This window comes from Biomphalaria glabrata, chromosome 4 (genome assembly GCF_947242115.1).
Source record: "Biomphalaria glabrata chromosome 4, xgBioGlab47.1, whole genome shotgun sequence".
In the NCBI taxonomy this organism is placed as follows: Eukaryota; Metazoa; Mollusca; class Gastropoda; family Planorbidae; genus Biomphalaria; species Biomphalaria glabrata.
In genome coordinates, this window is record NC_074714.1 from 4,564,990 (window position 1) to 4,590,755 (window position 25,766).

The window sequence follows — 25,766 nt, forward strand, 5'->3', positions numbered from 1 at the left end:
CATTGACACAGGGGCACATCTGTCATAATGCACTTCCTGTACGTCCCGGGCCAAATATATACGTCGTCGTGCGTAGCTGCCAGGCAAAAGGGATCAAAACTACTACGTCAAAGTCAGTCAGGTGTAACCAACTCTTGTTTTGGTTTTGGATGACCCCCCATGAAAACATCACCTGGGTTGTGGCTAGTTCTGCGACTCGCACATTTCAAATTAATAAAAAAGATAACAAGTGCGGTCAACGCGTAGATCAGAAAGCCCAAATCTCACTGAGACGTAAAATTAAGAGATTCAAAATTTACGGATGTTTTTAAATAGCCTTTAGCTCTTTAAGATATCGCGATGAAGCCGAATGACTTATTAGAATCTACCAGATGAAACATTCCAAGAGATACGTTGGAGAGCAGAGATGTATTGCCTGCGGGCTTTGATCTAATCTATCTGGTCCTGTAGTGCGAATAAGAGATTAATTTTTGTATTATCATTTGACCAAGATCACAACGCATTTGTATTGAAAGAACGTTAGAACGCACTAGAAATATATTTAAAATGCTCTTATCAATATCAAAACTTATGTTAACGTATTCGAATTCAGTTGGTTTGTCTTCTAATAAAGAGCATGCACACAATCGTCTATTGGTTCAAATATACTAGTAAAGATTTAAATTAAATTTGTACAAAGCTTATATTAACTCAATCTGTCTCTCAGGTACAAAGTTTGAACACGTTTTTTTCCCCACACCCATTCTCGGATCAAGTTGAAAGTTTACACAATAATTAATTTGACCTGGTTGACTATGGTTTATCTCCTAGAACACCTTTTCATGTGACTGTTGAGCCCTATTTTGGAGAGACACTCACGTCCACATATTTTATCAAACAAAAAAAGAAATAAACCAATTCGTCAATAAATTTTTTCTAATTAATTTATTTTGATATCGAAAAAGGGAAATAAATTATACATTATTGAGAGATATAGTTGCAAAATATAAAGTTCTTCCTCTTAAATAAGCTTTGATTTTGTGAAAAAAATTTTTATATTTAGCTTATTTTATACTGCACATGTCTGCGGACAAATGAAAAAGTTGTACTTCTAGGAGATGAGAAATCCCAGAGAGGTTTTTTCTTCATGACACTGAGCCTTATGGCAATCAGTCCTAAGAGTGATGGATGTGGATAGAAAATGAGATTTGGTTTGAATTCATTTCTGGAGGCTTGTTCTAATAGTTATTGCTGTGGATGGAATGCCTTGTGTTAAAATATTGGATGAGATTATTTCCAACGAAATAACAAAATCGCTTCAGAAATACCTAAATAAAAAGTATTATTTAAAGATTCTATTGTAACATTGATTAAAAAAAAAGAGACTACGTTCTAACAAAGACAAGAACAGAATAACGCATTGTGGCACATTGGTCATCAGTAATGCATTTCACTATATGTAATATTTATTGCTGTCAAAGTGTTAGTGAATGATAGGACAGTCCAGTAATTGTAAAAAAAAAGTAAAGTTTTCCTTTCAGAACTATAGAGCTGATGATGTAAGGGTCATCTGTTTCTGTTGCCTTCGGTTGGTGAGGATGCCATGTGGCCAGCACAATGACCAACCACCTTTACTTTTACCCAACTAAAGTCAGGTGGGTGGATTCAGAGGTGCTCAAGCAATCCCGAAATTAAAAATCCTAGTCTTCACCAGGATTCGAATCGGGACCTCCGGTTCGGAAGCCAAGCGCTTAACGGCTCAGCCACCGCGCCCCTTAGTCCAGTAATATTCACTTTGAAATGTTGACTTGGTTGTCTTAGGCCTACATTCCACACATAAGAATTTTGGGCTAGGCTAAATGACATTACTCTTATATAGACACAAACACCTAGAAACTCGTAATACTTTATATTATGACTGCATCCTGTGGAACCAGAAATCCAAATAGTATATCTTTGTTTATAATGTACAAATCAACGCAGCACCTTAAAAACATGCTTTTTTTTTTTTACAATTCCTCTTCTTAGCTTGTTAGCTCTTCATGGGAAGGCGGAAACGGATTTCGAAAATGGCTCTAATGATTTTTCAAGAACTTTGACAGTGTATGGTCCCGCAAGTTATACTTTTGCAAAGTAGAGTCAACTAAAAATTAAACATGGCTACTTTGAACACAGTTTCAGCTGTTATTCCCCCGACTTGACTCAAATTCAGTAGTTATTAGGAGCAAAGTAATCGCTCTTACAAAAATTCATCAGCTCCATAAAGAAGGAATTGTCTTTTTTATGTTTCTTGCTTATTAATTTTTTAAATTAATTAAGACAATAAAAAAATATTTATTCAGGACAGTTTGTTTTTTAAATTTTAAAATAATTCTAGATTTACCAAAAAAAAAATGTTTGTAGACTTTTACAGAATGTGTTAGACACTAAAGTGTTGGTATGTTTTTAGCGGCCCCGAAAGGGGAAAAGACGCTATTAGTTTTGTGTGAAATGTCTGTCCGTCCGTCCCGTTTAGATCTCGTAAACTAGAAAAGATAGTGAAAATCCGACATCATAATATTTTAGTCCATTCAAAGTTCTGATGCAACGGCTACTTTTTTCTTTTCTAAAAGCGAAAAATCTAATTTTTTAAATCACTTTAAATCGAGCCCTAAGTTTGAAAAAAAAACCTGTTTGGACGCCAAACAGTAAAAAAAAAAAAAACAACCTGTGAGAACACAGTTCTGTTTGAGAGAGACCCGAGTCAATGCATATGTAAAGCATTGCTGTTTCCAATGCCTTTGGCCCCCGACGCATGCTTGGTTGCACATGTCCGAAGGCCGAGGACACCGGGAGCCTCCGCCATTTCCCTTCGTTATACCAAGCTAACCGTGGGGGATTCGCCATTTATGTAACGGTCCCTTTGAGGAACAGCGCATGGATGTGTGACAGGTTTGTGGGGACTTTTTTGCAAATCCGCCCGTGCAAGAGGTGGACTCTCGTCTACCCGTGGGCATCCCCACGGGAATTATGTTTCGCCATTCATTTAGCCTAGTTGCCCCCTCAAGTAACCGTTTCCACCCGAACAGCGTACCCGGGTTAGTATGCATATAAGTTGGGCATAATTTAAAACAACAATTAATAAGTAATTTTTCATATTATCGCGTAAACTACTGTGCAGTGATATTCCTATACAACACTTAACTAAAGGAATTTTTTTTCTGAGGAATTAAAGATAAATTAATTACAAAGCAATTAGATAATAAGATATTCATTATAAGACATCAGTCAGGCCAGGTTAACATTTAAATTCACATTCATTTTCCCCTATCCTTTTGGTTTGCTGGACCGCTGGGGCACAACACAAGATCTGTCAACCTTCTTTCTCCATTCTCCTCTGTCATTTGTCTTTGATAGAATTTAATTCTGATGTCCTTTCTGAAAATATTGATACCTGCCTTTTTACCTGCATGGGTGGACCACTTCGGGGGCCGATTTTGAGTTTGTGTTTCCACACAAACTGTCTTTGTAACCTTGTTTCTAAATGTGTAGATGATGGTGATTAAAATTGAGCTAAAGTATATTTTTACGATTCAAATAAATATTTCTGTTTCCTTAGTAACTGCACAAAAATAATCGATCTACGATTCGATTTGGATTTCCCTCACCAAAATCTACGTTTTGTTTCTCCTGGTACTGAAGAGCAACAGTTCCATTCATATCTTCATGGCAGGATTACACCGACACCTTTCCTTTGATGTTTTATTTCCGGTGCACGTGAATGTGAACTTGAAAAGAAGACATTAAAACCTAGTTGAAAGGTTGAACACGCAAACGTAGGCCAATGGATTGATCAAGTTGATTTCCCCCTAGCAGTTCAATGCAGGGCACCCATAGAAATAATGACTTTGTGGTAGGTCTTCAAAGACTTCAAAATCCGTTAGAAAAACTTCTAGCAGCAATTGACTTTAATAGTGAGCAAATACAACCAAGTAGCCTTCTTACAACTTTATGTTCTGTTTGTTTATGTTCTATTCATAAATATTTTATGTTAATAAATAGGTTTTTCTTAAAATAGATACACATATTCAGGTACCCTTGGGGCGTTGATGTATTGGTTTTAATTCCCACGATTTAGCATACTTCAACAAATACTAAGCCTAATGTACAATTATAGACGAGGCCTTTTTATAAGTGACCCACTGCCCTATAGCCTAGAGGATTTAAACGGATTCCCCTCACCAAAATACTCAGACTTTAACATTATCAGATTAATCAGGTCATTTCTAATGACTAAAGCTTCTCGCCTTAAGGGCTTCCTATTATGTAGTCAATCGACATAATTTAATCCTAGTTGTTATTGATACTTGTATTCAGCATTCCTTTGAGTCTCACCACAAATTGTTTTTTTTTTTGTGTGACTTTCTTGACATGGAAACGAGGGTTCACAAAAATATTTTACAATATACAACAATATCTGTTCCCATTGTTGAGTCTGTCAAACAAAAAGAGATCAACACTTTAATAAATCTACAACCTAGTTGGGGCAAGTGAACAACAATGTTATACATGAATAGGCCTACTTAATTTGGGCTTCTACACTGTCCCTAGCTTTCTTGGTCATTGTCTCTCTCCATCTAGGGTGGCCTAGGCTTATGTCATCCGAATGTCGAGTATCAATTGAATTGGATGTAATGACACAACTATTTGTAAAAGCCAGTATTTGCTTTAAAATGCCTTTTTTTAAATGTACTGATAAATACAGGACTCGAGTCGGCTTTCCTTTCACTCAATCTACGGGTGGGGGGGGGGGGACTTTGAACACCTGTCCACGATTATATTTCGCTGCAATATTACTTACAGCAATTGAAACCTTTTTTTCAGCTGTACAAATGTAGCTATTTTCACATTTAACCCTTCTGAATGAAAAGATCAAATCTAGAGTAGAACAAAATATGTCAATAATTGAATTATATATTGAAATGAAATGATTCTATCTATTTTAATTATGTCCTCTTATTATTTGTGAACAACGTTTTAAAAGTAACATCTAGACCAGTTTTTTAACCACTTTCTTCTCTCCATGTTCCTCTCTACGTGTTATGTCGTCACCCCCGAAATGTCTATTCCCTAAACTATTCTCCTAAAGCGTCCTTTGTTTATCCATATCTACTTTAGTGGGACGGCTGTGTTGATAAACAAGGACAGTGAGACCAAGACAAGCCGTCATTGCATGTTTTCAGTAAATCAATCATTAATCCCAGGCTCTGGTGTTGTCTTTGACTAGCGCCGTTTCCACTTTCCCTACACACTGTTCACTTTGTTTTATAAACAGCAAGGGGCGAACACCAAAAAAATGTGGAAAGGCTGTGTAGACCAGGCCAGTTAGGCCATAGATTGATAGAGAGAACAGTTTGAACCTAAAAACATAGCCAGCGCTAGCAGGGGTGCTGGTGTACAGGGGAATCTAAAGCTGAACTTTCCACGGACTCCGCCTATGTATTATTTCACAAAGAATGTTGTAACACAAACATCCGCACGACGTTTAGTCTGCTAGTGAACACGAAGCGAAGGATTGTGTTGCCAAGCAAGGCTCAATATTTAATAGCATAGACACACGTGCTTATCGGGCATATTCAAAGTCAGTCACATTATGGATACATAAAGTCAGGTCAAACACGTTTTTTTTTTGTTGAATTGATGGATCAACTTAACTTTGGGGTGGTGTTCAGTTGATTGTGCTTCTCAATTCTATGAAGGGCATAAAAGCGTGGGGAACTACAAATCAGTGCTTATGACAGTGGTTCTCAGCGTATCCTCCCCTTTCTGCCGCCAGTGCATAATCTAGTAAAGACAAGAATTATCTGTGGGGATGTGACCCGTGTGTCGACAATGTGTATGTCCCACATGCCTCCATCAGCTTGGTCGTGTTCAGACCCATGTACATCGGCGCGACATTCTACTTCTTGTCTTCTGATCGTGTCTTCTTTTTTTTATTCTTTTTTAAGTTATTCTATTTCAAAAGTAAGCACATAGTAAAAACTATAGGAGAATTATAAATGAAAAGGCAGTTTATGCTATTCAATCACTGTATGCTCCTATCAAATTATGATATAATCAACAAAATCGTATTTTTTTCTATTATAAAATTGATCAATACGAAAATGGTCTCATTTTGATTATTTAGAGGTGGTCGTTGCGAAATTATTATTAGTTTGCCACACTAAGTGTGCGCGTTTTTTTTTTTTGGGGGGGGGGGTAATTGTAATTTTGTTCCCTTTTCAGTAAGTTAGTAGCAAAAATAAACAAAGAAACAAAAATAGCTTTTTAGTAGTTCGATAAAATCCAGAGATTAGAATGCTTGATATTAAAATCAGCGAAAGCAATCAACAGAATCGGAGCTTATAATTGACTAAGCTAGATGAGCTTCTTATCCTAGAGAACAATAATAAAAAAAAAAAAAAGCACCGATTTTAAAATTCAAAAAGTGGCAATAATTGGGGAGAACTTTTGAAACAATTATTATGGAGAAACAATTCTAAATAGCTTACATCAATGCAGATGTTTTTCATCAGCAAAATTAATCTCATTTATTTATAAAAGAAAATTAGTTAACAAAATGCTCATTTAGTTTATTTACACACTTCAAAGCACTTTAAAATGCATATATAGCTATGCTGTCAACACTTACAAATTCAACCAAAAAAAAAAATGGCGCCTCTGAATGCCTGTGAGATGCGGCCATTAAACTCCGGCCGGAGCCCAGAGCACTTTTATACCAATGTAATTAACATCATTCTTACGGTACAAATGAACCTAATAAATCTGTACAGGCTTGTGGCGATTTTAGATCTGGGCCGTTTTTTTTTTTCACATAAATGCCTCCAGGAAACCATTTTCTCGTTGTGTCAACTAATTGGAGTGTATTTATTAGTTTCAAAAACAAAATCCATTTAACTGCATAGTTTGTACGTAAAAATCAAAGCTGCTGTACTCGGTACATATTGTTTGTCTTATTGACTTGAGACGGAGATGACAATGATGAAATTGCATATAATTGAAAATCATATCAATTAAACGTTAGAGTATTGAATAAAAGATGAATGTGTATCCAAAGCTCTAGTTATATTTTGTTTAAATGTAGTTAGAACAATTTATTTGATTGGCTTAACTTTCACGCCATTGAAATACCAAAGTAAAAAAAAAAAAAAACTAGATGAAAGGGAGAGAATAGAAATGAGACGTCCGAATCAAGGGAGAAAAGCGAGATGTGGCAGGTGAAGATAGTTTTAAGTTTCAAATTAGCTTCAAAAAAAAAAAAAGAAAAAAAAAGACTAGGTTCTTATTAAAGGAGAAAGCTTTAAAACCTAAGAAACATAGTGGCATAAACATATTGCAATAACTACCAGTTATTCGCCACTTAATCTTAATCATTCTAATCTTTTGATAAATTTTAGTTCCAAATTGAAAGATAAGAATGTCTTCGCATGTAATAGTATAGACTAGACTATTCAGATTATGGTTTTGGCATCAACAGCCCTTGATTTCTTGTCTTTATTTCCTTAAGACATAGATCTATATAATACTCGCTAAACTAACCAGAATGATCTAGTATTAGTTTGGTCAAATATAACCTTTCGGGAACTTTCCCTACCCGCATTCACACAGTATGTCGACACAAGATAGGCTATCAGTAACCTCTTCCAATGGTCCTATGATTTGATGAAACATCTAATAAACTAGGAGTAGCGCAAAAAATGTACAGTCCAAGTTATAGCTAGAAACAATGGAATCAACTATTTAAACTATTGTCTGCTATCATGTACTATACTTATATAACTAATTTAGTTAGATCATCTGTTGGACAAGTGTGGGAAAAAACAACAACCATAAGTCGAAATAAAACCTGTCATAAACTCTAGAAAACAATGTTTAAAATTCACACATTTTAAATGAAATGGAAGAGCAGCGTGTGCACTGAATAGCCAGTCAATTATTAGAAAGAACAAACTCAGCACTGAATGATTAGGTGATTAATAGAAAGAGTCTCTACAACGAACGACTAGACACGATAGTAAAGACAATCTCAGCCATTTTCTTTTTAGCCAAAACGCAGAAGGTAGAGTGTGATATTGATCTAGTAATCGTTGTCGCTGCTATGTAAAGGATTTCAGTATTTCAATTCGTATCCTTTGAATGACACTTTATGTCAGTTACTTCTTTGTAAGACATAACTCTCCATCATGGTTCAGTCTAACAGGAGTCACAGGTTCTCTTCTCTCATTTCTCATCCAATTGGATACGATCTTCTCAAACCCCTAGGTGCAAATGTCATAAGTGGATGGCTTTTAAAGATATAAAATAAATAATAAATGGGTACTTTTTTGGTTGTTGTTTTTTTTAATGCTTTATTATTAAAGTCTGAGTGAAATGATTTGCTATTTATTCTTTAAGCATTTAGCACATACAAAATCACATTTTAGTAAAGAAATAAAAAAGAATTATTGATTTCAAAGGTAAAAAGAGAGCAGCTATTGACAGGAGCAGCTTTGATTATGTTCTAACGGTTTTGTGACGATTAAAATTCTTTACGAAACGATAATTATTGTATTGAAATTAATCATATCATTTAAAAAAAACTAATTTTCAATGTTTAATTGGGCTACTTATTTATTAAAAATGTGACGGTAAATTACTTCCCCTGTTCATTTATGGCCGGAAAGATGAAGGGATCGTTCATGTATTGTAGACGAAGGAAGGGGAGAAAAGCGTGGTGATAAGGTCGTCTTCAAGGAAAATCGTATTTTCTGGGAGAGTAGTCTCTCTTTCATGTCAGATTAAACTACCTTACAAGTCGGACATGGTACATTAAGCAGGCCAGATTGGTTATACAGATAGTATTGTGACCAAACTCTAGTATCGTGGACTCTCGTCAGTACTAAGGTAGACTGAAACAGGTACGTAGGTGGTAGACACAGCGCTCAATTCAGATAGTGACACATTTTTTTTTTCCAAACTGAAGTAACTGTCCTTTAATAGCACTTCAGCGTGCCGGGAACAATGTAGCAAAAGCAAATTGGATTCTACAGATTTGGCCTTTCGTCATTTACTGCTTTTACATTGCCCCACTAAGGCGAAACTGAGGTGGTGTTCAAATAAATGACTAGGGCCCAGTGAATGCTAGCAATTATCAAATAGCTCAAGTGCACTTGAATATACACATTTTGAACGACGCGAATACAATCTGGCATAGAAAGATATGACAGAATAAATAGGAATCTGAAGTGAGAGCTACTGAGACAAGAGGCTACATTTAGGAAACAATACAATCCTTCATTACTATTGGCATAACGCTAGCTTCTATAATGTAAGCATGCCTAATTACAGTTTCTACACACAAATATAGATTTAGAATTGAAAATCTAGAACATTATAGATTATAATACAACTTGCATCGTTTAAATTTTCTTTCCCAATTATAAAATTGAGGAAATGGTCGTTCATTGAAGTTGTCGCCCTTGTAGAGACACTATGACCTTTTGAAGTTTGTTCCCCGCAAGCCGCAAGTTTCTCACACACCCACACGTAAAAAATAGAAGGGGAAAAAAAAACTCATTCACAAAAGAAATTCTCCCCCCTCCCCCCCCCCCCCCAAAAAAAAAAAAAAAAAAAACCTAGCATACTAGCTTTCGCTTCTAACCGAGCCTAAAATGTTCATGAACGGACCGGTGAGTGGCGGGTAGGCTTTTGTAAAAGGAAACCTGTGGATAAGGGCATGAACGCCAAGAAGACATGGTAGAGTCTTGCATCTCCAGAATCTCATTTGGACTGACATTAGATGTCACAAGTAGCTGAAAGATCGAGCTTGTGTGAACGCCTAGAAATTAGGTTGCCATGAATCCCGACCTATCTAATACTCTAACGCAGCGATGCCCAACCTAATGCGATGTGCGGGCCATTTTAATTTCCAACACTCATGTCGCGGGCCACATCACCGAAAAGTTACAAAAACGAAATGAAAATGACCTGAAACAATTATTTTTAGAAACCTGTGGATCTAGTATTTACATTAATTAATGAGATATCTGAAAGTTATCTGTTTTCAAACGTCGGAAAAGTGCTTCATTTCTCTACTTAAAATGTGAGCAACTTTGAACTAACTTACCAACGATTCATGTTCTTGTCTCTTTTAGCTAAATATTCCTATCTATCTTCCAATGTCTATGCTGCTGAAACAAAGAATGACGTCATATTTGTGTTATAGTGATTATTTCTTGTTCATTTTCTTTACAAATAAAATAAACAGGACTTATCACCATGTTCCACGAAAAAAAGTAAAGATCCGTTTACTTTTCCTGGTAGATTATACATTTAGAGTACACTTGTACTTTCTTCGGCTCTCTCATTCATAAACTTACAAATTTTTAAGGTTATAGTACCAATTCTACCAATCCATCAGAGAGAAAGTGAGTGCCTTAACTTAGGTATGATACATTTAAAAACCTTTTTTTTCTTCTAAAAAAAAAAAGGGGGGGTGCGTTCTACACTTAGTGCCGACGTGTCAGCGGGCCGGATAGAATCACGTCGCGGGCCGGATGTGGCCCGCGGGCCGTATTTTGGGCATCACTGCTCTAACGCATTTACTCCAAACACATTACACAGTATGACCAATGACATTCTTGTAATTTTTTAAGAAGAATAACTAGATAAAACCTCTGTGTTACAAGTATATTTGGTAAAGTTACACACAATTACAGATTATGTGCCAGGAGCTATCGCAGAGAGATATAGAACACGTTTAAAGTTGATGATGCGTAAGACTTAATTTCGTGTGATATTCTAACAAGGTAGCCAAATCACTCTACTCATTAATAAACCAAAATTTGCCTTTATAAATCATTAGCTAATAAGCTGTTTTGGTAGTTGTGACAATTTATTATACAATCATTAATTGATTGGAACAAATAGAGATCCGGCCCTGAGAGGGATAGAATTTAAATGTTTTCTACTATACTGACAGTAAACTAATCACGAATTCAATGTTCTTATGAAAAGCGATTAAAAGTGATTGTATAAATAAAACTAGAGATATATTAGATTACTTTTTATTATTTTTATACATTTATAAAATGTCAGAAAGTAAATTGTAATAACAAGCCCTATTTGATGTTGTCAATTGTAGTCAAACTGAATTTCCATTTGATTGGATCAATAAAATTATCTTATCTTATCTTGTTTTAATATTTAAAGCCTCTATGAAATAAGCCTATATGCCTAGGTCTACTTATTTTTGAATGACGTATACTAACATAGTTTTCCTGACATATAAGATCAGTAAGTTCTCATTTTCATTTATTTATTTATACTTCTATTCTCATCTATAAGTATAATTCAATAATTCCGTTGGTGATAAAAAAAATAACAACAGCAAATGTTGACAATTGCAACAACAGCAAAAGATCCGGAAAAAAAAAAAAGACTTGGTAAGTGAAACAGAACTGGCGTGCCCAATGAAAGCAAGGAGCCGTCCAATCGACTCTACATAGACTGTGTTGAAAAGCAACTTTTCTTTTTTTTCCCCGGCGATCGTCTCTGCTCGGTGCCGTTTCGAGGTCGGCAGCTAACAAGCCACCGAATAAATCAAGACAGTAGTCAAGTGTTTGAGAAGTCAACAAAAACTAATGGCACGGGATATTTGCCGCTCTACTTTGTACATGACTTCTCTTCCTGTCAATATTGAATTGGGTTATGGGACTTGCTTAATATCCAGCGTTAAATTGGAGGGGAGGGAAGATTTAGTTTAGCACTGGACCTCATCTCGACCAGTGGCTAAGCTTCTCAAGCGTTTTGTCAGGCAGGAAAGTGCGTTGACTTTGTTAGGTAAGCTTGTCGGTTAGGCGGTGTCACTGTTACCAGCAAGTAACATTAGCTGCTTGGAGTTATTTGTAGTGCCGACAGACGAATTATAACAATCTATATTAATAAAACTTCAGGTGGGCGTTCTTCTTTGGCCTCTATTTAAAGATTGACGATTCTGTCTACATATACTCTCATACAAACGAAAAGGTACACACACACACACAAGGAGAGAGAATCACATTATTGAAGAATTGGAAAAATGTCAATACTGTTATGAAGATTTATATGGCATATTCGATGTCGATTTTTTTAAAAATAGAATGATCACTTTTATTTTCTTTGTTAAGCTTTACAGTTTATTATGACTTACATTTCTTAATGGCTGCCTGGTCGTGTGTCACGCACTCTGGACTGTCGTCTCGATGGTCTCTGGTTTGAACCCTTCTCGCCACCATTCCAATGCATCCTGCGGAAGGTTTGGGCTCATGGTTTCACTTGGCTATGTGTATATATCATTAATCTAAAATCGTGTGCTTAAAGTTATATTCATGCACAGTCTCCACAAACATTTGATAATGGAAATGTTATTTCTGAACAAGTAAAGATTTAACTTTTACATTTCCTAAAATAACATTTCCTAATACTAAAATGAAAACCAATTTAACACTTCAACACTTACTGCATTTGCATCCACAAACGACACATTGAGATGTAAAAGAAAGTGATAATGACAACAAAAAATATATCAGTACGTTCTGTCTTTGGTCTGGTGTCTGTTACTGTCTGTATAACACTACACATTTCTGTGCCTTTATACAATAACTGTATTTTTTAAAAAATGATTCATTAAATAGACCTGCACGAAATAATAGTATGTGGACTTCAGTTTAAGAAAAGCAAGGATTTGAAGCCTACGACTCATAAACAAAACAACCTTTCGGCTAGCGTTATAAAGAAAGAAAGGAGGTAGAGAACAGACATAAGTCAAACGAACAAGAATTTAAAGTGATGTAGAAACAAGTAACATAAATAAATTTAAAAAAAATCCTCCTATATGAAGCTGGTGGCAGTCTATAACTTCTCATTCTATTTATTTCGTGTAATTTACAATATTGCAAGAAATCTTTTAGTGAGCTTGCCCAAACAATATCCTCTCTAACAGTCCAGCTCATTTCTACATAAGAGTGTGAGCAAAATGTTCATAAACGTCTATTTATAGATTCAACTCTTTACTGAATACATAAAAACTTTTCTTATCTTATATAATACAGACGTTACTTCAAAAAAAAAAAGATGATTACGTCCTACGCGTCATGCATTTAGTCAATAACCTAAATTTTGCCAAGTTGGAATATCCGCTGAAAGCGTGTTCAAAATAGACAAATGTAATTTTTAGATAATTATATATTCCAACATTATAACGGTCAAACCAGTTTTCACTGTGAGGTTCATTAGGTAGTAATTTTTTCCCCAAAGATATCCATAAACTAACGAATTTCTAGTCAAGTCGTTAGCGCCAGTTTCCAACCATGAAGATTTTGCAAGTTAATATTGTAAAAAGAGCAGACATAATGACCATCTGATTTCCTGAAGTCAAATTAGAAATGTGAGGAGGCAATGACAAAATATTCGTTAGAAAAAAAAAAGAATGTGTTAATAGCATAAGAGACCTTCAGATCGAGGGGTATCACAGCAACAACTATTACAAGAAACAGCACTACAGGTGTATAATTTGAAAGAGGCTAGAATAGTGAAGCCTGCCACATCGCCCCTAACCCAACTTGACTGAACAACTAATCCGTGATAACACACAAGGGAATAGAACACCCATTTGAAACCAGGACATGAAATCAGCTGGTGGTCCTAAGAAGAGTTTCAAGCTTCATTAATTCTATAAAGGTGCTCAAAATCTCCTTCTTTTCATTCTTATTATCCACGGTCTCGTCAAGTTGAACACATTTTTCAAGGTCTTTGGCACATACAATTTATGGAACTATAGAATAACGCCAAGATCAAGAGATCAAGTAACCGCTAGGAACACATGTAGATTAAAATCATAAAGTATTCATTCATTCCACATAATCATTTCTTAGCGTTTAGAAATATGTGCAAAGTTAAACATTTGATTTCTAGACATTTTTCTGATTTAAACAACGATCGATCCATACTTCTTGTTATAAATTTTAAAATTCTATACTTGAAAAATAAATCAATGCTCAAAATGAATTTGTTCAAACGCATTTCGTTATCACTGACTTTGAAACCACCAACAACATAGTTAACAAGAATTAGCATTTTGAACCTTTAATTTGACATGCTTGAACAAAAATGCAAAGAAAATACATTAATTCTCAGTAGGGGAATGCCATAAAATATCCTTTTAGTAAGTCTATAAATTTTGTCTCATAGGCTTACAAGGTCTCCTTCGTCAGATTCTACCCAATGGTTTATGCATACACGGCGATAAGGGAATAGATCTCCTGCGGACAATGGCTTTGTCTGCATCAGATGTAGATAAATAAGCAGGTCGCAAAAGAGTTTGCGAGACCACCTGAAATACTACACACATACTTAATCTGGGGAATCGAAGACAATGTCTACAAATGATTCTATAAATAGGCTAATGTTATCCTTATGAGTTATAAAACGTCTTTTTGTTAGGTTACTAAATAAGGCCTCTATGGTATACCTTAATTCATGTCTCAGTATTATTCCTATGAATAATATACATTATTAAATCAATAAGCAATGTTTCCTAAAGAAGTGTTCTATTATATATCAAATTTCATATAAAAATTTCGAAATAAAATTTACTTAGTAGAATCTAGTGGGTTAATACTTAATGATTCATTAGTTTCTTTGTAGCACTTTACATATCCAAAGATGTTTTGATTTCTTTTACCGGACCTCGTGTGACTAAGACCAAACTAAGACTGTTCCAATGGTTGCACCAACTAGGCTGTAATGGGCTTTTACTGGACACCCTGCAGCAGTTAACCTTTTATTAAATTGTAATGATCCACCCATCTTTTTTTTTTAAACAAACGTCTGCAATTTATAAGATAAGATCATTTGAGCGTACAGAATGGCCGTGGTTAAGACCATCCGGGATCGTTTAATTGTACTCACTAACTTCTGGAAAACTCTATAATATTTTATACTTGTCCTGTAGATTGGACTATTTTGTGCCAATGCTTACAAGATTTTTGACTTGTCCTGTAGATTGGACTATTTTGTGCGAATGCTTACAAGATTTTGGATTACTGTAAAGCAGCTTCATGTTACTTTCGCATTCGCGCCGTCACTGAACGGACAGCAGTTATCAAATCTCGAAAGCCTCTTCAACTACAAGCCTGTGATTAATCAACACACATTTGTTTCTATAGTGAGAAAGAGGTAGTGGCACATGCCACTTCGATAGAAAGCACATAGATTAGCTAGACTGAATGGATGCAGCTCACAACACTGCTGACAAATCTGATCAACTTTAAAACGTATCATGCATTTAGAGTAGAAACCAGAGCTGTTGACTTGACATATTGATAGATTATTCTGAGCCTAGTGCCGATGTTAGATGCAAGTGGTGAACAAAGGGCATCTTCTAAATCTAGGGTTGTTGTTGTGTTTTTCAATAGGATATTTCTTTTGGTGTTATTTCTGCTCCCGTAGAACGCCCTACTCAACATCACAAGGATATGATTAGACATAATAGCATTGAGATTTTTTTTTTACAATAATGACTCAGAATTTAGCTTTGCAGCTAAGCAATAATATTTTACAATCAAGAATGAATTAATTTTTTTCACAGGTTGGCAGATATAAGGAATCTTTGTAGGCCTATAGTAGTTGTGAAATAAACGAGTAGCTTATTTATTTATATTGAAAATAACATAATCAATGAAATCTATATCAGATTTTCACTTTTGTGTTTAATTTAATATGTTTTATTTGTTGAGCTAAGATTTTTAGCTCCTTTGACTTTGCAAAGCTAAAATAATAAAGCATTCTTCTTGTTTTGTAGGCCTACCTACCGAAGGTCTCTTTTATCTACAACCATATCCAATATAATCTTACAGATTTGGTCAACATGTTAAGGTTTAATTGATACCTTTCTTTTTTCCAGTAATGTCCTTGTGAAAATTAAAACAAAATAGTTTACTATTAATAGTGAATAATTGTACAAATGCTGTAGGTATATTTTTTATGAAAAAAAAATTCTTGCATAGTTAATTAAAAAAAATTGTTTCGTTTTCATTAAAAAAAAGCCGTTGCATCAGAAGTTTGAAAGATCTAAAATATCATGATGTCGAATTTTCAATCTTTTCTATTTCTTGCGATATAAATTAGACGGTCAGACAGACGGAAAGACAGACAGACCACAAAAAAAAAAAAACAAAAAAAAAAAAAACAACTAATATTACTAGCCTGTTTTGAAACACAGCAAGGTATATAGTAATTCGTAGGCCATATATATTATGAGATTGAATATATTAAAGCCCTGTGCTGCCCTGCTCTACTCTACGACAAAATCTTATGTTCTGCAATAGTGCAATTCAACAATGGATTTATATTTTTGCGTTTAAAAATTATTTGATTATTATTTTGTCACATTAATAGAAAGACATTTTTTTCGTCTTATAAAATACAGACGTTACTTCAAAAAAGAAGATGATTACGTTCTACGCCGCCCTACGCGTCATGCATCTAGTCATGCATGTTATTATAACCATGCAATGACCTAAATTTGCCAAATTATTGGTGTTCCTGGCTGGCTCAGGCAACCCATTCCATGCTCTAATAGCACCAGGGAAGAAGGAGCATTTCTACAATTTTTCCTAGCATATGTAACGAGTAATGTGACTTTATCTTTGTGTCTTTCTGAGTATTTTATTAGATTTTGTTTTGTATTTGAAGATTATGGTTCAGCGTTTTATGTATAATTGCTACTTTACTTTTGAGTCTTCTATCCTGAAGCCTTTCTAAATTTAGTGATTTTACTAAAGGTGTTACTCTAGTCAAATGTGAATATTCGTTTGTTATGAATCTCACTGCTCTATTTTGTGTCTGTTCCAGTTTCTTAATGTTTTCTTGAGTTGGGGGTGGGGGGGGGGGGGGTCCCAAACAGAGGATCTATAGGTCTATTATATTATTGGCCTAACCAAGGTTAAATAACATTTTAGTTTTATGTTCTTATTTGATTTATAGAAATTTTTGAGTTCTGTTATCCATGCTTGCTAGCGTGTAGCAATCGCTTCGAAACCTATTCACGATGGTCTCGAATTTAAACTCTGATTTACTTTTCTGAAGGAAGTCTAGAAGTCGATTCAATCCATTTTGACGTAAAGATAGTAATATTTTGAAGTCTGTATCCCGCGAAACGTATGGATAATCATGTTTTTTATTTTTATTTTAAATCGGAACTCTTTTGAATTGAAAATTATTCTTAAGATACAAAAAAAAATCATGCATCAAATGCTGGCTATAGAATTTATAGATCTAGATTAGAGTCTAATATCTAGATCTAGATCTATATAATAGATCTCCTAGATCTATATAGACTAGTTAATATAGACTAAGAGTAGGGTGAATACACTTTTTAAAATATAGAGATCTAGAAATAGAGCTAGTCTAGACTCTAGATCTAGAGTATTCTAGAGTTATGACATAGACTCTATGATAGAGTAGAGAAGAGTGACAGTCGAGTCTTAGTCTACTCTTACTCTAGCAGACTCTTAATAATAATAGACAAATTTAATAGTCTTAACTAAGTGTCTAAGTTCTAAGTCTACTGTCTAGGCCTCTGCGCTCTAGGCTAGCTAGATTCTAGACTAGATTCTGCTAGATTTACTACTCATAACTATGATTTAGATTTTTAGATGATGGAATAGATCTATTATTCTATATAGGGATGTGAAATAAAAAAATTATCTTTGAAAAAACAATTTTTCGTTAGTACATCATTAAAATACTTTGAAAGAACTTTCCAATGGTGTATAAATTATGAATGTAGGTTAAACAGTTAGAAAGTTATGATTTTTTTTGTGGCGTTTTGACCTAACATTGGTTGACATGGAAGACTGATGATGAGAGCGTCTAGCTTGCTCAGCCCGCGAGACACACCCCCCGCTCAAAATGTTAAAAAGTTGGAATTGAGTTGCGTAGACGATAGATCTACTTATTAAATAAGAAATTTAATAGTAGATCTAGTATTCGTAGTAAATTTCTAGCTCACAACTCTGATTTCATTTATATTTACGAACTTCACTTGTTTAGAACGTAAATATTGATGAAATAAACAATTATAGGGTCTAGAGCTACAAGAAATGTCAAGGGGTGTGGACAAAATGGCGGCTTTGTGATGGCAGAAAATAACCAAATATTTAAAAAGTGGGATCAAAATCGTCTGAAACAATATTTTTCAAATGCGCTTTAAAATTAAAAAAAAAATAGAAGAAATAAATTAAACTCTTTAAAAGCTTTTTAGACCTATACATAATTGCTATATCTACTAGCCTAGGCAAGATTTAAGTCTTAAAATAGTTTAGTTTTCAAAAAAAGTAAAAAATAAAAAATCCCATAGGGAGCAGTGCAAATTTATATAATCGATAACAATTGAAGAAATAAAGGTATCGTGATAAAACTTGGCAGAAATATGGCCAGATATATTTTCTATTAGTACAAAAAAAATCAGCTTTTAAAATGTTACCTGAAATGAGTATCAGTAAAAAGAAAAATACATATACTTTCAAGTAAAAAAAAGTAAGAAAATACATATTTTTTTTTAAAGTCCACATGAAAAAAGTGTTCCTCAATATAAAATGTATCCATATTCACCTCTTATAGCCACGATTACAATGGATTTAAAATCATAATCGATTTCAATTAAGGCCTATGTACAGAAAGTAAGAAAAAAACGATCTCAAAATTTGATGCCATTTTTTAACTTCCGGTCTTACGGATTTTCACATATCTATTCTATATTAACTATATTAGGCCTATATAAACTATATTATTCTAGTCTACTTAACTAACTACTAAGACTTAGTAAGACCTAGATGATAGATCTAAAATCTAACTCTAATTAATAAGTCTCCCTCACCTCATTCAAACTCATTGTTTCTGTTATTAAATAAAACTTATTTATTATTACCAAACTCAAACAAAACCTCTCTGTCTCTGTGAGAAAGTTCATCAAAATAAGTGAAAATTAGTAATCTTTATAATAGGTAAATAGCTAAGTTTATTAACTTAATTTGAGTTAAGTTTAAGCCATTTCGAAAGACTTGAAACTTTTCTCTTCAGCCTTTTGAAAAGAGCAATTTTTGGCAAATTATAAGCTGTTTGCCTTATAACTTTTCATGCAGTGTTGTTGTTGGGGTTTTTGTAAATAAATGATTTATATTAAAATAATAAATGATATGCTTTTCTTACTTCATTAAATTAATGACATCCCTTTTTATATCCTCTAGACTTAATGACGTTAATCTAGAGTTAGAGCAGCATTGAGAAGTTCAGTCATGAATGTCATGGTACCGGTATGTCGGGTCTTTAAAAAAAAAATATTTTTTTTTTCAGACATGTTAAGAGTTAAATAGACCTAAGTCTTAATATATATATATATATATTTTTATATATATATTTTTTTAAATCTATGCAGACATCTAGATCTAGATATATTTTTAAAATAGATTAAATCAACCATATCTATCCCTTTTTTTTTCTAAATAATTAAATATATATATATGTGTTTGATGATGGCTAAAAATTAAAAAGAGTAAACTTTATATTATAGAAAAAAGTAATGACGGTTGGATTTATTTGGGGTAGGTAAAAAAAAATGAAGTTACATCCAATTAATTATTTAAAATGTAAGTACTAGATCCACTGGGTTCTATTAAAATAAAATTACTAGATGACATAGATCTAGATCATCTCATGATAATCTATATCTTGTCACATAATCTGTTCTGACTGATTAGATTACCGACCTTGCCTTGACTGGCTTGAGTCTAGAGTTAGAGCTTGGCAAGAAAGATCTAGATTATGACTAACACTGGAACCTATATTTATAGATCTAGTAATACATATATATATATATATATATATCATAGTTATTTAATAGACTAAAAATACTATATCTATAGATCTATATCCTTTTTTTATGACAATGCTATAGTATAGGAGTATAATCATAGTAGTGAACACATCCACAGGTACACAGTGATTTTCACAATATGCCCCTCTATTATTCTGTTAACACCCCTCTGCCCTCCCCTCCTGTTTCTATTCTCTCCCAAAACAATTCCACTCTCCAACATTCACACCTTTTTAGAGCAAAGTAACACTAGGAATCAACCCAACCGCAGTCATCAGGTCAACACACTACAGAAACAATTCAGTTATAGCCCAACACACAGGTGCACACTAGTCCAAAAACATTGTACACTGTATTGAGAACAATATTGAGGGGCAAGGGGAATCTATTATTGGTTGACCTAAATGAGTTTGGTCATTTAATAAAATATAGTTTACTAAGAAAAAAAAGAAGTGGTTTGTAGTTGAATGCTGCTGACCTCAAATTGCATTGTGGCTATTCCTGCTCCTTTGGACCCAACAAAAGCGTAAAGAGGTGGAAACTGCTTATGCCCAGGCTCTTATCTCATCATATACAAGATAAGCCATCTGATATCAGCCAGTAAACATGTCTTTCCATGGATCAAATACAAAATAGAGTCAGCGTCCACTGCTTCGATATCCTCCGAGATAGAGTGTCATCAAATTATATTAGGATGTCCCTGTTTGTGCTTTCCTTGTATCAGCATCCATGTCATTGCAACTCTTGGGATGCATGGTTCATTCTGTGAGAGAAAATTTTGCCCAAACCTCATGTGATGCTTGGTCATAGCCTCATTAAATATTGGATTATCAGTAGTTGAGAATAGAAATTCTTTGTTTTTGACCGATCTCTGTAACTGTCTCCATGGCTTAGCCACTTTTGCTGAGCCACATTTAGCCTTTTCTCAATTTTGGCAGATGACTTCCATGTCTTGCATGCAAAGATCGCGGTTGGAATGCCAATTTTGTTTAATAGGTGGATTTTTGCCTTAAGAGGAATAGCTTGGCTTGTCTAAACAGGCTGTAAGTTTCAGAAAATGCTTTTCCTATTCCAATCTTTTTCTGCTATGATGCTCCCTAGTTTTGTAAACTGATCTACCAGTTCAAGCTCTGACTTTACCAAGTTTAGTGGGGGCAGCCATTGTCTTGCATCCTACTTAAAAATTTTTAGTTTTATTAAAGTTTATGTGGAGGCCATTTTGAGTGCGTCTCTATTTCAATTTACATAGAATACCAAAAGCAGCCTGGTTTATTGCTCTCCTCATTATGTAGTTGATGAAGGTAGACAGATGCATGCCTGTCTCAAACCTTAATGGTAAAGAACTCTTTGCTCCATCTTGTTTTAATGCAGGAGCTAGAATGGCTGTAAAGGTGTTGTAGGATTTGGACACATTTTTTTCAGGGATGCCATATTCTCTCATTATTGTCCATACTGATTCTTCATAGACACTATCGTCTACGAAAGTGATAATTAGCTGTTATTGTTTTATGAGGATATTAGTTTCTTTAGATTTTTGTGAAACCTATGTTGGCTATTTTTAAACTCAATCTGCTTCAAGTTGGATGCATGAGTAGTCCTTTAAATATCTTTCTTTTTTAAACTACCAAAATGGACTATCAAGACACTAATAATGGTAATCTTTGCATTAACTCTTTCTCTCCGTTATTATTTAACATGTTCTGATAGAATCAACGTTGGTATCGTCAGTTGGGAGAGAAAGAGTTAATCACTACTAAATTAATAAAAAAAAAATAATACTAACTTGGTACATATTGATGCCAAGTTGATATCAGCAACCTCATTGTCAATATGAAAATTATCCTATAATACCCTTTTTTAATCCCTCTCAGTTTTTTCAATCATTCCTCATGTGCAACAACAGCTTTAGTCAAATAAAGTTAACTCTATGTTTTGAGAAAATTATTTAGGCTGCTTTTTAATTCATTTTCTCATGTATGTGCTCTTAGGATAGTCTCTTTTATTATAAGAAAAAGTATTCCAAAATCCTTAAAATATATATTTTATTGTCACAAATCTTGTAATGTACTTTTATAGAAATACTACATCGTTATTTACAAATAATTATTTTCTTTTGTTTTATAGGGCAATGGATTCTAAAATGGTACAAGTCACAGAAACAACATAGTTTATTTTTTCAACTTAACTGAACCTACGAAAATGAATCTTCATGAGTTTCCAAATGAAATATTGATCCATATTTTTAAATATCTGACCACGCAGAGCAAAGTGAACATTGCCTTGACATGCAAAAAGTTAAAAAATGTCATTTATGTTAAGGTGTTGTGGCAAAATGTCATAGCTAAGCTAAATCTGCAACATAAATCAATTAAAATAAAAGGTGGCAATAAGAAATTCAAGTCAGATCAAGATGAAGCTTGGCCAGACTATTTGTTTAAATCTTTAAATGAGCGTGGCATCAATCAAGTTGCACTTGTATCTGTGAATCAGTCACGTCTGAAAGTTGATATGGATCTCATGTCAAAATATATGCCTACTCTTAATGTTTTAATATTTAAAAACATGAACCTTCAAAGCAATTCACAGTTAATTCAAAGCATGCAACAGCTGAGTTTTTTAAATATGGTGTCATTAGATTTGTCTTTTAATTCATTTGTAAATGCTGCAGTCATTCAGTCCATTGTGAGTTCAATGCCTCACTTAAAATATCTGTACCTAATTGGAAACATGGCAGTGAATGATGATTGTCTGGTTTTATTACTCAGTCTAAAGCAATTGCAAATATTAAACCTCTGTGCTACTAAAATCAGTGACTATGGGTTAGCTATAATTTCTGGATATGTACTTCATTCCGACAAGTTTATCTATGATAAATCAGCTCCTTTATTGTCAAAGCTTCAAACATTAAACATTGACCTGTGTTTTAAAGTTACTTGTAATTCATGGCCATTTCTTCAAAGTTTGCCCTCTCTGAAAACACTAATAACAAGTTCAGATAATCTAGTCTCTAGCTCAGCTATTGAGAGTCTGGTGCACATGAAGACTTTGAGATGTTTATACATTAGAGGCTGCGTGGGTAACGAAGTGCTTCAGGTGCTGTCTGAGGGAGATAATAAGCTTCAAATGTTACATTTAATAGATTGTAAGGTCAATGATATTGGAGTTCAGTATTTTAGCACTGGCTTCAGAAATCTGAGTTTTCTTAGCCTTAACTCTTACAAAATTACAGATTCTTGTGTTGCCACCATATGTCAACATCTACCACAGCTAGTTCTATTGGATTTAGCTGCATGCTGTGGCATTACTAACTGTTCTCTCAAGTATATTGGAAAATGTTTAGAACATTTAATGTTTCTGTGTATAGATTCTTGCCCTAAGCTTACAAGCAATGGACTACAATACATTCCACTAAACTTTCAAATTAGTTGTGACATGGTTAATATGTTAATGACACCCCATCCAAAATATATCAGTGATAGTAATTCTACTGGCAAAATATGGTTGACCAAGTTTTCACATTCCTGTGATTTTTTCTTCAAGATTTTAGATGGTGTATTACATAAAAATAATATTTAATCACAAATGCAGCCAGCAAGTTCTGTGTATGGTTATATAATGAATATGTTTTAATATTGTAAATATTTGTCTTTATACTATTCTTATGTATTGTTTTTTTATGTTGATTTAAATGTTTTCATACACATATTTATAGAAAATAAGAAATAATAGCTTTTTTAAATTATGGTCCTTATATCTTATCTTATAAAATACAGACATTACTTCAAAAAAGAAGATGATTATGCTCTACGTGTTATGCATCTAGGCATGCATGTTAACCAATGACTTAAATGCTGCCAAGTCATTGGTTTTCCTGGCTGGCTCAGGCAACCCATTCCATGCTCTAATAGCACTAGGGAAGAAGGAGTATTTGTACAAATTTGTCCTAGCATATGGGACGAGGAATGTGCCTTTATCTTTGTGTCTTTCAGAGTATTTTATTAAATTTTGTTTTTGTATTTGAAGATTATGGTTCAGTGTTTTATGTATCATTGCTACTTTACTTTTGAACCTTCTGTCCTGAAGGCTTTCTAAATTTAGTGATTTTACTAAAGGTGTTACTCTAGTCAAATGTGAATATTCGTTTCTTTTGAATCTCACTGCTCTATTTTGTGTCTGTTCCAGTTTTTTAATGTTTTCTTGAGTTGAGGAGGGTCCTCAACAGAGGATGCATATTATATTATTGGCCTAACCATGGTTAAATAACATTTTAGTTTTATGTTCTTATTTGATTTATAGAAATTTCTTCTAATAGACCCCAATGCTTTAATTTTTTGTATAGTTTCATCAATATTGGGATTCTCTGACATTTTTTTCATTTATTATAACACTTAGGAATTTTGTAATTTTAGTCTGTGTTACTGGTTGACCATCTTAAAGATAAGTGGAATTTATTTGTTTTAGTTTTTGTTACTCTTAATTACTGACATTTTTCTGGGTGGAAAGACATCCAATTTGATTCCCATTTCTGTAATTCATCTAATTCTCTTTGTAAAATTTCTGTATCTTGTGTTGTTTTTATTGTTCTATATATTATGCAATATTCTGCAAATAATCTGACTTTTGTTCTTGAACTAATGCAGTTTGGTAAATCATTTATGTCAATTAAAAATAGTAGTGGACCAAAGACTGTTCCTTGAGTTACACCTGAGTTTACTGTTATTGGTGTTGATTTAGAGCCATTTATTATTACAGTTTGTTCTCTACCTATCAGAAAATCTTTGATTCACTGATGCAATGGACCATCAAAGCCAAAATATTTTAGTTTTTTAAGCAAACGATGGTGGTGTACTTTGTGAAAAGCCTTGGAAAATTCTTATAAGATAGCATTTATTTGCTCACTATTATCTAAACTTTGAAAAATCATCAATTATTCCTATTAGTTGTGTTTCACATGATCTATATTTCCTAAAGCTATGTTGGTATGGAGTAAGGACATTATGTTTGTCTAAGTGGTTTATGATGTTGCTGCATATTATGTGTTCTAGGATTTTACATGTGATGCTAGTGATACTTGTCTGTAGTTTCCTGGGTCTAATTTTTCTGTTTTTTTATTGGGGAGGGGGGGGGGGGAGGTGATGTTAGCTTCTTTCCAGTCCCTTGGTACTCTACCCTGGTTAAAAGATGCCTGATAAAGTATTTTGAACACTGGTGCTAGCTCATTGGTTAATTCTTTGAGTAATCTACATATGTAAGTGACCAGCAAGATGTTTAATTGAAATGTATTTACTATGTTTTGTTTTTTTTAAATTATATTTCATCTAGGCTCAAAATAAATAAATACAAAAATATATTTTTTTTTTTTTGTTATTTTATTTTGGGTCTAAATCAGAGCATTCAACAATAGAGAAAAAAAATATTGTAACAAGCTTCATAATACTTGCATTTAAAAATAGTTGATGAAATTGTTTTACCAGATGTATGCCATAGCCATTGTTTAATACTTTTTGTCCAATGTACTTCATCTTCTTTCCTCACATAGTGAACATATCCATATGTGCTTCTTTGTCTGAGCTCAAATTACAGGAGAAGGTAGTGGGCAAGATTGGAACTCTGGACCATTGTGGTGATAATCCAACGAGCATACCACTGAGGCAGACAACCTAATTCTTAATTGTAACCAGCTCTTCTAAAAATTTGTTATATATAATTGGAAAATTGGAGGCGAACAAAATTTGGACTTGGTGGCCCCAAATGAAAAGTCCAGCCCTTATACATATTATTATATAATATTTATATAATCTTACATCAGTATTTAATTAATTGATAATATGACATGATATTACTGTATGAAATA

General features: G+C 33.8%; 3 protein-coding genes across 7 annotated transcripts in view; 1 reads left to right on the plus strand and 2 right to left on the minus strand.

Moving 5' to 3' along the window:
- LOC106066212 (polynucleotide 5'-hydroxyl-kinase NOL9-like) overlaps positions 1–25,766 on the minus strand; it is a 329,067-nt gene that overhangs the window by 177,857 nt on the left and 125,444 nt on the right. The gene's annotated exons all lie outside the window — the stretch shown is intronic.
- LOC106061915 (protein Wnt-5b-like) overlaps positions 1–25,766 on the minus strand; it is a 221,903-nt gene that overhangs the window by 130,484 nt on the left and 65,653 nt on the right. The window lies entirely within an intron of this gene.
- On the plus strand, positions 17,346–23,963 carry LOC106066753 (uncharacterized). Of its 4 annotated transcripts, XM_013225825.2 has the most exons (3): positions 17,349–17,400; positions 19,287–19,352; positions 22,037–23,963. In XM_013225825.2, exon 3 carries the CDS (start codon positions 22,112–22,114, stop codon positions 23,486–23,488), a length of 1,377 nt encoding a protein of 458 aa, XP_013081279.2. In that variant the 5' UTR covers positions 17,349–17,400; positions 19,287–19,352; positions 22,037–22,111; the 3' UTR covers positions 23,489–23,963. The 4 variants fall into 4 exon arrangements, with proteins under 4 accessions (XP_013081281.2, XP_013081279.2, XP_013081283.2 ...); XM_013225827.2 differs by lacking the exon at positions 19,287–19,352 and having other exon boundaries at positions 17,346–17,400; XM_013225829.2 differs by lacking the exon at positions 19,287–19,352 and having other exon boundaries at positions 17,351–17,395.

Coding starts and splice junctions, on each gene's coding strand:
- LOC106066753 (XM_013225827.2), top strand. CDS start 22,112: ATGAATCTTCATGAGTTTCCAAATGAAATATTGATCCATATTTTTAAA.